Source organism: Carettochelys insculpta, chromosome 12 (genome assembly GCF_033958435.1).
Source record: "Carettochelys insculpta isolate YL-2023 chromosome 12, ASM3395843v1, whole genome shotgun sequence".
NCBI classification, from domain to species: domain Eukaryota; kingdom Metazoa; phylum Chordata; order Testudines; family Carettochelyidae; genus Carettochelys; species Carettochelys insculpta.
The window spans coordinates 13,776,820-13,790,619 of NC_134148.1; the positions used below are offsets into that span (position 1 = coordinate 13,776,820).

The 13,800-nt window shown below is 38.8% G+C and overlaps 1 protein-coding gene across 6 annotated transcripts in view; it reads left to right on the forward strand.

Moving 5' to 3' along the window:
- Positions 1-13,800, forward strand: part of OTUD7A (OTU deubiquitinase 7A) — a 298,239-nt gene that overhangs the window by 148,356 nt on the left and 136,083 nt on the right. For all 6 annotated transcript variants that reach the window (XM_075006997.1, XM_075006994.1, XM_075006993.1 and 3 more), the window contains one exon: positions 8,055-8,209. In XM_075006997.1, the coding sequence (XP_074863098.1) occupies positions 8,059-8,209 (151 nt within the window). In that variant the 5' untranslated portion in view covers positions 8,055-8,058. The remainder of the gene's footprint in view (positions 1-8,054; positions 8,210-13,800) is intronic.

The following is a 13,800-nucleotide window of genomic DNA, read 5'->3' on the forward strand; positions in this document are numbered from 1 at the left end:
TGGCCAATTTATAGACATTTGTTCTTGAATCAACATTGGCCATTAATTTTAAATATTTAATCTCTCCTTCTCAGTGTTCAGTCATATTGCCTTTCCATCTCTATTTTGGGAGGCTAAACAATCTAAGCTCTTAAGTTTCCTCTCATAAAGTAGGTTCCCCATTCCTCAGATCATCCTAGTAGCACTTCTCCTCACATGTTCAAGTTTGAATTCATTTTTCTTAAACATGGAATGCCAGAATGGTGCACACTATTCCGGATGAGGTCTTCACACATGCCTTGAATAATGGTAATTACACTTCCCTACCTGTACTGGAAATACGCACCTGAGGCATCCCCTCAGGACTGCATTAGCCTTCTTCATGACTACATCATATTGAGAGCTCATAGTTTTCCTGTGTTTGGTCTTTTGCTCTTCTGTAGCTTCCAAATGATAAGACCTCAGTATGTATCAAAAATGCTCTGTCTTAGAACTTAAACTCATGGTCTTGCACTTTGCTCTATCAAATTTTGTCTCATTTCTGTTACTTGAAATCTGAAAACTTCAGAAACTCAGCCAGAGTGGCTGGATGAGGGCCTGTGGCCTGCAATGTGCAGAGGTCAGGCAAGATAATCATGACATAGTCCCTTCTGGTCTTAAAGTCTATAAGAGCAGATGAACAGTTCCAAAGCCCACTGAAGTTCATGGAAGCTGTTTCACCAACTGAACTTTCAGTCTGGTTCAGAGTGTATTTTTATTATGTCTCTTTGTTTTTAATTTTAAATCTTTAGAAGTGGAGACATTTTACTCTTGATTTTAATCCCTTTGTTCATTGGATGCCAAATCATGGAATTTTTGAAAGTGGCTTTTTTGTAGTCTTTCAAAGTGGATTGCAACTGCCTATTCTGAGCTGGTTCCGATTTTGTGTAAAGAGATCCTCAGGTGCCAAGTATAAAACTTATTTATGCATTTATTATTGTGCATAAGAAGAATGTTGTTCTTTGAGGAAGACTGAAATTTCATAGACTGATGAGCCTTCTTTGAATGTTGCTCACCCACATGGAGCAGATATCAAGTGTTAAAAGTTACATTTGCCATCAGGAGCAAACATGATGATGATTTCGTAGTGTAGGAGGTGCTGTGTTTATCTGGTTAGAACAAAACGTCTGGCAGCCAGCTGGATTCTGAATTTCTAATTTTTCGTGAGTCACTGCCTTCTTCCTTAGTTTTTCTTTCCTTGCCTAAGTCTGTCTTTCCTTTCCCATCTGGATGTGTTTTTATTGCTAAAAGGGTAAGCAGTCATGTAGCACTTTAAAGACTAACAAAATGTTTTGTTAGAATACAGACTAACACAGCTACTTGTCCGTTACTATTGCTAAAAGTGGCTTTCTTCCAGAAGGACCTTTATGAAGTTCTGATTTGAAAGACTAATTCTTGCCCAAATTGAAGAAAGCTGAGAGAACAGAGCTTACCAGCTTATGTTATATTCTCCACATGTTATACAGAGGTGAGAAAGTTTACAAAGTTTTCTCTTAAAGCAGTGATGGGCCCATTTTCTCCAAGAAGTAGGTGCGTGCAGGGTTTTTGATTAGTTGCTGCTCTATATACCATTGGCAATGGGGTAATGCCATCCTATGACTCACTCTGTTTCAGTAAAATTTGAAGCTGTGGCCATTAATCCACTTACCCATGTGTTACACTCTCTTCTCACATCATCCAAAGTGATTAACATATCTACCATTAACAACAGAATGCCCGAGTATTCTCTATTTGTATTTATGGCTCTAGGAAGATGAAGTTTTTACACCAGAAAGCAACCTCTCTTTGTGGGGAAAAGTGAGGCTGTTAGCATGACCCTTGATGGAACTTACAAGATATGAGCTACAAGGCTGTTGACACACACAGAGTATGGGGTTCTGAAGACTCTGTCGCCATGAGAGCAGTGCGGAAGAGATTCATGATGTCATAAACACACTGAGAAGTGGCTCTAGTTTTTCTGTATTGCCAGGGCTTCAAGCTTATCAAAAAACCCTTTTTCCGTTTCATTTCCGTTGCAGATTGGATGGCTTTGGGTATTTGGATTCAAGGACAAGTCACTTTTGAGTCTTTCCCAAGTTGAGGCTGGCCAACTGTTATCAATATGGGTAGAGGTATTTATTTGGAGATTCATAGGAAATGTGTTGGTGATCTCAGGTCTCTGTCACAAAAATCCATGACTAGTAATTCCTCTATATGTCAACCTCCAAATTTATGCCAAGGATCACATTGAAATAGAGAACAATTGAGCCACTTGCCTATGGACTTAACCTTATCTGGACTCAACTGATACAGAGTAATGGTGTATTGCCCCTTCCTGTTCAAAGAAGACTTAGGTTTTGAGTGCTGCCAACTTTGCACATCCCTCGAATATTAAACTAGTGAGAGACCTTAACCAAGCGTCCTCAGAGCTATACACTAGATTTAGGTTTGAACATGTCCCATCTTTCTGATGGGCCACACCAAGTGTCTCTTTATGAAAATGTAAATTAAGTGCTATAGAGCCCAACCCGGACACACATGGTCTACTATCTACTTATTCATGATATTTGTTATGTTTTGGGTAGTACTACTAAATCAGCAAAAATATGTATCCTTGGTTTGTGTCTTTCTGTCTTATTACAGATAATATGCAGGAAGCAAAACTATGAAAGTGAGCATCCAATGTGTATGTTTTAAATCATAAAATGAGGTTAGGAAAAAAAGAGGGGGTCATGAGTGGTGCTGGTCAGCAATGCTGGAGGTGTTTTTCCCCCATCATTTCTGAAGCTTTTAAAAAGAAAACTTGACAATTTTCAGATGAAGGTTTTTAATTTTCATTTATTTCTTTTTTTTGTGTACAAAGCATATAGGCTTGGGTGGGGGTCATTATGCTGAATAGTTTTGACAGAAACATTTTGAACTGGTGTTGTCATGAATTGGGAGGGTTCAATGGACCACAGTTCTGAGGAGGAAGGGGACCTGTTGATAAAAGTGTGAGGCTAGAAGGGGAAAGACGGGTAGGATGTGGATGAATTTTACTGTCCAAGAAAACAAAGTATTCATGCCTTAGGGATAAGCATCCAATCTTTTCGCTTATTAACCAAAGCAGGTCTCTGGCCCTGTAGGGGTTCACTCATCCCTCACAGTCGCAGAGAGATGGAAGAGACAGACTTACTAGGTGATCTCGTCCATCTCCTTGACCTAATTGGGGTTTGACGTACAGTGCTACATGAAGTCAATGGGAGTTTTGCAATTTAGTGGTATCGGAGCTTTACCCTTTTACCCAGAGCTTTTACATTTTGTAATATTGACTCCCCATAAATTCCTAATAATGTGTTGCTTTTAGCCACGTTGATATGGCTGTGAGAGGAATAGGGGATACTTATTACTGTAATAAAAGTCTTTTGCTACTGGACCTAAGTGCTAGTCATTAGGTTTTATGTTTTCAGACCTGTTCAGATTTCTCATTGGCACCCTTTAGATTTCTCCAGCGTTCTGCTTTGCCAATTGACTCAACAGAACCTTTGGGAATGTGGAATGCCACAAAATATTCCTCAGCCAGCAGTGTTTTTCAGAAGATTTTTGAAATAATGGGAGGGGGAACCTCTCATTAAAAATAAAGAAATATTGCTAGTATAATGATGAGTCATGAATTAACTCTTTCAGGCTGACATATTTTTGAAATTTCCAAAGGCCTGAAAGATCTGCTCCCCACACTGATTAATGATTGTATTTGGCTTCATTTCTAAAAAGTGCCAAAAGTTTTACTACCAGATGAGTCATTTATGATTAAGAACTGAAATTTACTAATGGTCTGCATCATTATCTTCAATAAGCTCTTTAAACGTGGCTATAAATGGCTGTCTCTCTCTGGTGCAGGTTGATTTCACCCATTCTCTCTGTCATACAGAAAATTAATTATCGCAGACTTTTGGTTTCAATGTTCTCTTGTTTTCCCCCACCCCCATCCCTTTGTGCACAGCTGTTTTAGAACTGAATGTGTGTTTATCAGGAAAATATTGGAAGCAGCAATGTTAGTGTCTTTGTACCTCATGTTTAAAATCATTTAAAAAACATCAACTGCTGTGTAGTGTGTATACCAAACTGCAGCCCTATGGCCAAATTTAGCCTTAAACCATCAAGGCTTTTGGGAAATGCTTGCATTCTTCTTTTAAGAGGTCCTGTAAATCTTTCCACATTTTCCCTTTGTTATTACTGGTTCTGTGTGAACTTTTAAAGCTGTTATACCCTTCCTTTGCCCAGTTGTGCTTAAAAGCGGCTCTCTTGCAGTTCTGAAATGCAGCCTGGTATCACAATCATGAGCACAATGTAAATAAATTAAATACAAATGCACGTGGCCTAGATTACCCGATCAGATTCAGCTTCATCTCAAATACTTACTGTTTGAATGGACCCATTTTTCAAGATCTTTAGTTCACCACATCTTTAAGAGGGACAAACCGTTCCCCATGCAGCAATTGCTTTCATAGTTGGCAAAATGATCCTACTGCAACATGTGTATACGTTTATTTTTATAATGTGCTTTAGAGTCCTTTGAAGAGACACAGTCTAAGAAATCCAAGATATTTACTTTATTATTTAAGTTTAATGGTAAGAATCCTACCCTATTGTGAGGGCTACAGTCTGAAAACCAAGGGTTCTCTTTTATGCCATTCCTCATCTTTTGACAACGTCCAGCTGAACAACAGCTGTTAAACTTCAGAAGAGTGTGTGTTTGTTTGTATATATGGATACATAAATACACATGCTATGATGCAGGGCATGGAGGAAAATGGCCAAAGAGTGGCCTGGCTACCACAGAGCCCTAAGAGCATCCAAATTCCCTTTTGCGCTTTAGTACTGGTTACCCACATCATCAGCAGTAGTATGGGAGGCGAAGAGAATTCTGCAGAGCTGCTAGTTTCCCTCTTGTGCAGATGAACTGGCAGCAGGAGAGCAGAGGAGGGACATGACATAGCTGCACCAGCATTCTGTATATTCATTAATTCCAGGGCTTTAAGTAATAAAGAATGATATGTTGTTAACTCTGCAACAAATGTGCAGTTTTGCAGTAAGTCATATTAGACCCAGCAGAGTTTATTTTCTCTTTGCTGCAAGAGAAGAACCAGGTGCCAGATAAAAGTTTGCTCCCAGTGTAAGATGAAAAGTATTTCCCCTTACTCTCAGCTCATGGCAAAGTCATGAATGAGACCATGAGATTAAGGGAGAAGATCAGATAAATATAAAAATTAGCTTTGGCCTCTTGATTAAATGAATGACAGATGCTGAAACCTTTATTTTCATTTATATTCTACCCAATTTGACTTGTACCATGTGAAATATTCTGATTCCTTAACCATCTTGAAAAGCCCCTTAAAATGAAGTTTTATTGTCTATATGATAACTATGTCTGATCTAGCCATTCTTAAAAAACAATTGCTCTGATTTTTTGTAGAGGGAATTGTCTCTGAAAGAAGATGAGCTTCTACTTGTTCCGGAAATAATAAATAATAGGAATCATATAAAGTAAGGAGAATAGTCATTTATTACCATTGACTTGGCAAAAAAAAAATTAAAAAATCCCCATAACAGCAGTATATATTTTATTTCAGTTAAGGCTAGACCTTTCCTTAGGTGCAAGGGTACTTAGGAGAGAGATTCTTATCTGTCTTGTTTTTAAAAACTCTCAGGTATAAATTGTCCTAAAACTACTTCTATTTTAAGGCCACTTTACTTGTTGAACAGTAAAGTGAAATACTAAAGAAAAGCTCCTGATTGCACGTAGCCTTGTTTATGTTCTGCCTCTGAGAAATGCCAGATGTGGGGGACACAGTGCACTTTCCTTCCCAATTATTTTGGGTTTGACATTGTAAAAGAGAAATTGTGGGTGACAGACAGTGAAAACCCTTCTGTTTTGCTTTCAGAGGTTGTTTTTAGTATATAATAGGCAAAGGTGGCTTCCAGAATATTTTTCTAACTAAGTTTAAAATACTTCACTTGCTTAAGATTTAATTGCATGCTTGCTTGTATAAAAAAATCCATTATCTGTACAAAAACAAGAATACATTTGCATTTCATCAGCGATGATTGTGGTTCCATTAGCTGCTACGTGCTGGTTCCCAAACCATGAGTCATTGTCACATACTGGTGTGATTGTTACATTTCTCAGCAACTGGATGGTACAAACAACCTACAGTAAGCTGTGAAACACATACTGCATCATTCTGCCATAAAACAAATAAATCATTCTGCAAAGGAAACCTGACTTCCTACCATTTCAGGAAGATTTTCCTGAACAAAAAGTTGGTCTACCATGATTCACCTGATATTCAGTAATTAATAATTACTCTAGCTGGCGTAGAACAGTTTATGTAAAATACGTGGCTGTTGGCTTTGAATAAAAGATTTTGTTGATGGTGTTTTAATTAACCACTGTGATTACTTTAGTTTTATCCCCACGATCTATTAATTGCATCTGACACAAGAAGAAGGCATGGCTGAAATCCTAGTCCCATTGAAGTCAGTGGCAAAATTTACATTGACTTCATTAGGGTCAGAATTTCACTCTGGTATGTCTGTGGAAGTTGTTTCTAACTTCTTGGTTGTTCGGTGAATTCTGTCACTGGAAATTCAAAAACAGAGTGAATCCATTTATAGTGATTGCTGGGATTACTACATTACAATGGTGTATGTAAGATTTATAGTAATATGATTTGCTGTTTGTATGAAATTACTTAATTCAAAATAAATTGACCTTACATAGTCAATTCTCTTCCAGTTAGATTTGAGGGGAGTTGGTGTGATGTGCAGAATTTTGAAGTATGTAGATTTATATTTTAATCATCATTACATTTGAGGGAAACTAGAGAAGTGGATATAAAAATTGGGCAAGTAACAGTACCTTTCTTAAGAAAAGTACAGTGTTATCCTGAAAATGTGTTTAGATGTTATTAATCATGAGATGGAAAAATAACTGATGCTGCATTGCTTTGTGTGGTCATGGCAAGATTTGCATTAATAGCAGATGTCACTGATTGTGATGCTGAAAGGTGTGTACAACAAATGAGACAAACCTCCCTCGCAAGGATGTTTGGCTCCATCCAGACTGTCAGCTGAAATGATAGAGTGGAACTGGGGAGAGTAGTTTACTTCCCGGCCCAGGTTCTAGAAATATGAGCAATAGTGATCTGGAGACTGGCTTCATAGTAACTTTTGGAGTTATTCCATTCATTTTGGTTGTCATCATTATTGTAGTTAAAAGAGGTACACTAAAGCAAACGTTTAGAAGGTTGCTCAATACAGCCTCTCAAACAAAAGAAGTCCAAGCTGCTGCTGCTGCTGCTGCTGATGATGATGATGATGATTCGCAGTGCCCCCATGAGGAAGACAGTGATCGTTCCGAGGAAATGGCGGAAAACTCCGATTCCTTATCCAGCACATCTTCAAGGCAGGGAAAATAGAAATAACCCAGCTTTTGGTGCATATATTGACACAGTAAATTAGGGGACAAGTAATGAGTTCTAATACAATTGTATTTTTATTAAAAGTATATAAATACAAAGGTCATGCTTTATGTCCCTAGTGCAGATAAGCACATAGGTATATGCTCAGTTTCAACCAAAGGAATTGAACCAATGGGACAATGCTCCTGCTTAGAGTTGAATATGTGCCTATTAGGCATCATTAACATTTTACTGTTATGACATTTTAATTTTATAATAGCTTTGTACATTCAAAAGTTGTGCAGAAAGAAACTCTGAGAAGAGCAAAGGAAACCAGAAAAGAACATGGAAAGTGTGAAAGTTGAGAACTAGTTATTAAAATACTCAGTCACTGGAACAGATTGTGAGCCCAGGCAGAGGCAGATCATAAATGCTATCAACACGCCATTTATGTAAATTTATTTTCTTTATTTAATCATTGTAACTTTGGTCTTTTATTGCCATTTGACAATTTTAACTAGGTGTTTTTGTGTGGGGAAAAATATGATTTCCATTGTTTTATAGTGTATTGTGATAAATACATCTAGAATTCTGTATTTTTGTACTCATTTATAGATGGATGTCTTGTAGCCTACCAACAAATCCTGGGACCGCTGCATGTGTGGCAGCACTTCTACATGATCACATGACTCTTGATATGGACGCAGTCCTGTCAGACTTTGTTCGGTCCACGGGGGCAGAACCAGGTCTGGCCAGAGACCTGCTGGAAGGTAAGCAAACCCCATAAGCCTTTTGCACCATCTTCTCATATTCAGTGCTTTCCGGCAATGGTCAATATGCTGTGAAAGCCTTCACAAGCTTCTAATACAGCCTCTTAAATCTCCTTGGTATCTGTGCTGAAAAGCCAATCCTTCTGGCAGTTTAATCACACAAGATAGCACTAGTACAGCTGTATTCATCAAAAACCCTTAGAAAATTTCTTACTCTCGTAGAGCCTACATTCTAGGTTATTTATACTCTTACCTAAAAAAAAGTGAGGGGAAAAGCTTTCACCTAGATTCATACTGTGTCATTTTGAGCTGCCTGCCATGCTCATTAGTCATCAAAAGAAATTCTGAGATTATGGCAGAAGGGTACCACTAAATGGTTACCTTAAGCTTCTAATATGGTAAAAGGTTCCTGAATTTTGAGTGTCATGTTAATTAAGGGTGAGGAAAAATTAAGATTTAGCTTTGTGTGCATCTTCTAATCTGGTCTGTCTGTATGTGGTGCCAAGCGTGGACAGTTAAAGACAGTTTGATATTATGCTTGTAAAATAGCCCATGTGGGAAGGGCAAATATATTGTTTTTCCTGATACACGGTACATGTTCAGTATATGTTGAAATTTGACTGTGTGTTTTTTTAATGCACCAGTGAATACTTCTGTTCACAATTGCCGATTAATCAAATAGTAGCTGGCTTTGAGTAGTATTTAATTTACAATTATTTATTGTAGTATATTTTCTTCAGATTTTTTAGCTAATAAGGAAAGATTTGGTATAAGCTCTGAAGAGTATATGACATAGAATGCAAGTTTACAATATGTCACACTTGTTTTGGTTCCCAAGACATCTGTATTGAATAAAAATAAGCCCTTAGAGCGTGTAACTGTGAAATATATGTCCTTAGCACTCAATAAGTGTAACAAAAGACTGTTGTATTATCTAACTGATTTGATCAACCTGCCATTCTGGGCAGAGGTCCATCATTATCTTCATGACATGGTAATTCAGCAGGCTCACTTGGGGGATGGGGTGGAAGGGGCTGCTCATGAAATAAAGTACTGCTCACAATGAGTCAGCATGCAGAACTGGGCCCTTGTGGAGGATTATATTGTTCTTGAAGAAATTCAATACTAAGAGCCCTGTCCACTGGTAATTTTATGCGGCTCTTTGGGTACATAAACCTCTTGTACGGTAGGCTGACTTGTTCAGGGACAGGGCTGACTAGGTGACATAGGGAATGAAAAAGCAAAAATAACAAAACTGCTTGTGCACAGGTCATGGCACGTGTGTTTGCTAGTGGCCTACAAGTAGCACAGCTTGTTGTGAATGTTTGTATTCCTGCTACATAGGACAGAAGAAAAGTTTATGGATCTTTTAGTTGGTTCTTTTAAACATAGTTGGAGTTACTGTTCCCTCCGCCCCCAAATCCCTGTGTAGGATGACAGAGGAGACTCCTTCCCATGTGACATTCTTCTTGCATAGGCGGGGAGTCTGTCAATCAGCAGAGTGGTAGAGGAGGAATTATCTTTTTTCTTTCTTTTTTATTCCTGGTTGTCTCTGTCAGAAAGAGTAAACCACCTCAGGCTATGTTTACACTAGAGCATAAAGTCAATTTTAGGGTACTTATCACAATTTTACAATGTGACTGTCTTCACTGCAAGTACCATTAGGTCGATTTTAATGGGAGCTATGGTTGACTTTCTTGCCCTGCCCCTCTGATGCAGTCTAACGCCACGGTCAAATTAATGCTAGTGTGGAAACAGCATTGCTTTAAGTCAATTTTATCGGCCTCCAGAGGTCTTGCGCAATGTCCCGAATGTGTCCGTTCTGACTGCTTTCACCTCGCTGCTCTCCAGGTGTACAGGAAGTAGGAAACAGGAAGCCTGATAATTAGAATTCATTTTCTTTCTGGCCAGCCTGGCGATCTCATCTAGCCATGATTTCTCAGGGTTGCAGAAGAGCCCCCACATGGAGCCAGCAGGAGATGCAGGATCTCATTTCTGTGTAGGTGGATGAATCTGGGCAGAGTAAACACCAGGGACACTCAGAAGTGCTGGATGAAAATCAAGCCACTCCCTCTCCACACATCACATGGCTGCCGGGCTGTGTGGACCATGTCTGCAGACAGCAGCATGCCCTGTCCTGAGTGGGGTTTCATCGCTTGAGAGGGCTTTTTCCCTGCATGGGATTTAACAGAAGAGCCTGAGGAAAGTGGAGTTCACTCCCAGTCTCAGCTGACTCTTTCTCCCTTATACCCACCTTCAGGTTGTTAATTACTCCGCACCCTTTATGGAGTGTTGCAGAGAATCATCTGCACTTCCAACATGAAAGCAACATAATCATAAAGAGTTTGCAATTTATCTTAAAAGCTTCAACCTCTGGAATTTACAATGGCCATTCTCAGAAATTTTAGGGGGCTGGCCTCCCCAGGCACCAGTACTCTCCCTTCTGAAATCATGTGGCTCAGGGAAACGTTTCCAATGATGGAATGGAGCTTGTGGGCTCTCTTTACAAGACGAGGCAAGGGGATCCCTTCATTAAGTCCTCAACTTTTCTATCTTCTAATGCGTCCTTAACTTTTCCTTCTCTTCTCAAGCCACTACTACTTCTGATGTGGAATGGCTCTTTCCAGCAGCCAATAGATGCTGACATTCTTTGGGAACCTTTCCGTCTCTTCTATTTAATCTTGGGGTTCATCATGAGTCTGGAGTAAATACTTCTAACGGTCTCTGTGACTCCTGTTGGAGACATCAGTGCAATGGCGTCCCTAGAGTTTTCTTCAGTTCTGTGTGGTGACGCCTCAGATTTTTTTCACGCTCTCTCTCATTCAAACTTGCCTCCTTCAGCCAGATACACTACCACTTTACTCCACTTTTTCATTTTATCTTCTTTCCTTTAGAATAATATGAAGTGTTTCCCTAGTTTCATGGATCCTGTCTGGTGTATTTTCACTAGGGGAAGAAACACTAACCACTAGGAACCAGCACACTGGGATTCCTGACTTTTCCTTCTTTCCTTGAGAATAATATGAAGTTTTTACCTTGTCACATAGAGCCATTTTGGTATATTTCAGTAGGGGGAAAAGACTTCTGAAAATGGCCGCTCTTCACTTCTGTGTAGCGGGGGCTCACAAATTTCTCTCTCTCTCATTCAAACATGGCTCCTTCAGCCTCTCTCATATTTAATGTCAATTTGAAGTCTCTTGAAAAAAACTCTTTAGTAAAAGTTGCCTCTTTCCATAAACGACAAGAAGTCCTGTGGCACCTTATAGACTAACAGATATTTTGGAGCATAAACTTTCATGGGTAAAGACCAAGTGGGTCTTTACCCATGAAAGCTTATTCACCAAAAAATCTGTTAGTCTATAAGGTGCCCTGAGACTTCTTGTTGTTCTCGAAGATACAGACTAACACTGCTACCTCTCTGATATTTCTTTCCATAAAGACGATTTTCTGTTAAAAAGCTGCCTCTTTCCATAATGTGGATGAACTCAAACAATTTCTCTCTCTGGGGAAAAATGGTTTCAGACTTCTGAAAAATGGTTGTTTGTTTTCAATGGGAGGGGAATTAGGGCAGTCCAGTCTGGGAAGATGACCTCACACACCCACAACCACTTGTGGGGCATTTTTCTCCCATAATGCACCAGCAAAACTGAGTGTCTTCGTACCTCTAGCCAATGATGAAAAGAGTGGTGTGACCCCAATTATCTGTCAATTCCTTTGTCAATACAGAATTTGGATGTTGTGGGACTCCATAGTAGGGAGAAGGAGGACAGGTTATGGAATATGGGCAAAACATCTCAAAGAACAACACTAACCGGAAGGTTAAGTAAGAATTCCTTCTTTGAGTGCTTGCCATTTACATTCCACTTAGGGTGACCCACAAGTGGTGACTTTATCTGATGGAGATGGGTGCTGGGAGAAACCAGCGTCCCAAGCAAGGGTTAAAAATAATAGGAAAGGTTTGCAGAATAAATTGGATGAGCAAGCATCTCAAACAGGTTAAAAGAAAGCAGAATGTGTACAAGTTATGGAAGATAGGAGGGATCAGTAAGACAAGCTCTTTCGTGGAGATCAGGAAAGGTAGGGGAAAAGTAAGAACTGGAAAAAGCCAGCCAAAGTTGGACCTTACAAAGGAAATTAAAACCAATAGTAAAAAGTTGCATATCCACAGAAATAAAAAGAAAGCAAGAAAAGAAGAAAGCATGACCACTAAGTGTTACAAATGGGGTGCACATTAGAATAGCCCAACATCTAAAACAAATTCTTAGCCCCAGTTTTTAACAAAAGTAGTGGGAAGTATGCATAATGACATGGTAACCAATAGAAATATATATATGTGTGTGTGTGTGCAAGTAGAAATTACCACATTGGAGATGGAAATCAAATTCAAATATCTTAATGGGACCAAACCCAGGCAGGAGGGCATCCAAAAATATTAAAGGAACTGGCACATGATATTGCAAGATCATTACCAGGATTTTTAGTGAATCCATAAATTTGGGGACCATATGACTAGAGAACTGCTAATATAGTACCTGTGTTTGACAGATCCTTATGTGTTGTAAAGTCCTTATGAGAACATCTTAAAACCTGCAGATTAGTTTTTTACCTTCATAAGCTTGAAAAAATTGCCATGTGAGAGAAAATACTCAGAGTTTGGAGTGTATGTCTAATGAAGTTCAGTACTGTCAGTTAGAACATTAAGAATAATTAAATCACTCAGATCACGGGCATAGGCCCAATGGTCACTCCTGGCTTATAGAATTTGAACTCAAATACACAGGGTATATGCACAACATCAGTGGGATGTATATGGACAATACATCTAAAGAGCCACAAGTAACTGTTTCTTCTCAGAAAAGAACAAGGAGTAGTTTGGTCTACAACAAAAACTCAATGAGAGATGCCTGAACATTTTTAAACCTCCCTGAGTCATTATGGAAGAAATATGACTAAATCATAAACTACTGTAGGTACGTGGAGAGCACTGTAGATGTACATCAGTGTGATTTTGTTGCTCCTGTCCTTTACAACAGTCCAAGTAAAAGCAACAAATTATATTCCACACTGACAAAAATATCGATGATCAGCTATATGATGGTTTCTTTTCACTAGGGAAAACTGTTCTCTTTCTTAGGAGTGTTAATTTTTGAAAAGAAGTCTTTAAACTGAGCTTGTTCAAGTTTTTGTCTTAGAAGCCTGTAAGGCAATCTCACAGTTGAAAAATGTAACACATATAGGTGTTCTAGTGTCCTTATTAACCCCAGAAGTATTGATTTGACAAGTGTATATGCTGCTTTGAGCAATTACTGTCTCCTACTTCTACCTACCTGAAATATTAATAGATTTGTCATGCAATTTCCAAGTTATATGTTTCTTGCATCCCTACTTCTACTGCTGAGTTGAGTAATTCACAGTGAAGAACTTACATAATTAACTTACTGGTCCTCACAGACTTTCTAAAGTCATAAGGTGGATTTCTCTCTGACTCTTTATAATTTTACATCACTTAGTCCACAAATCTTTTTTGTAATTTTTGTTTTTTGTTTAACTTGCTGGATTGATTTCTAACAGTTCACTGTAAAGGTTTGATA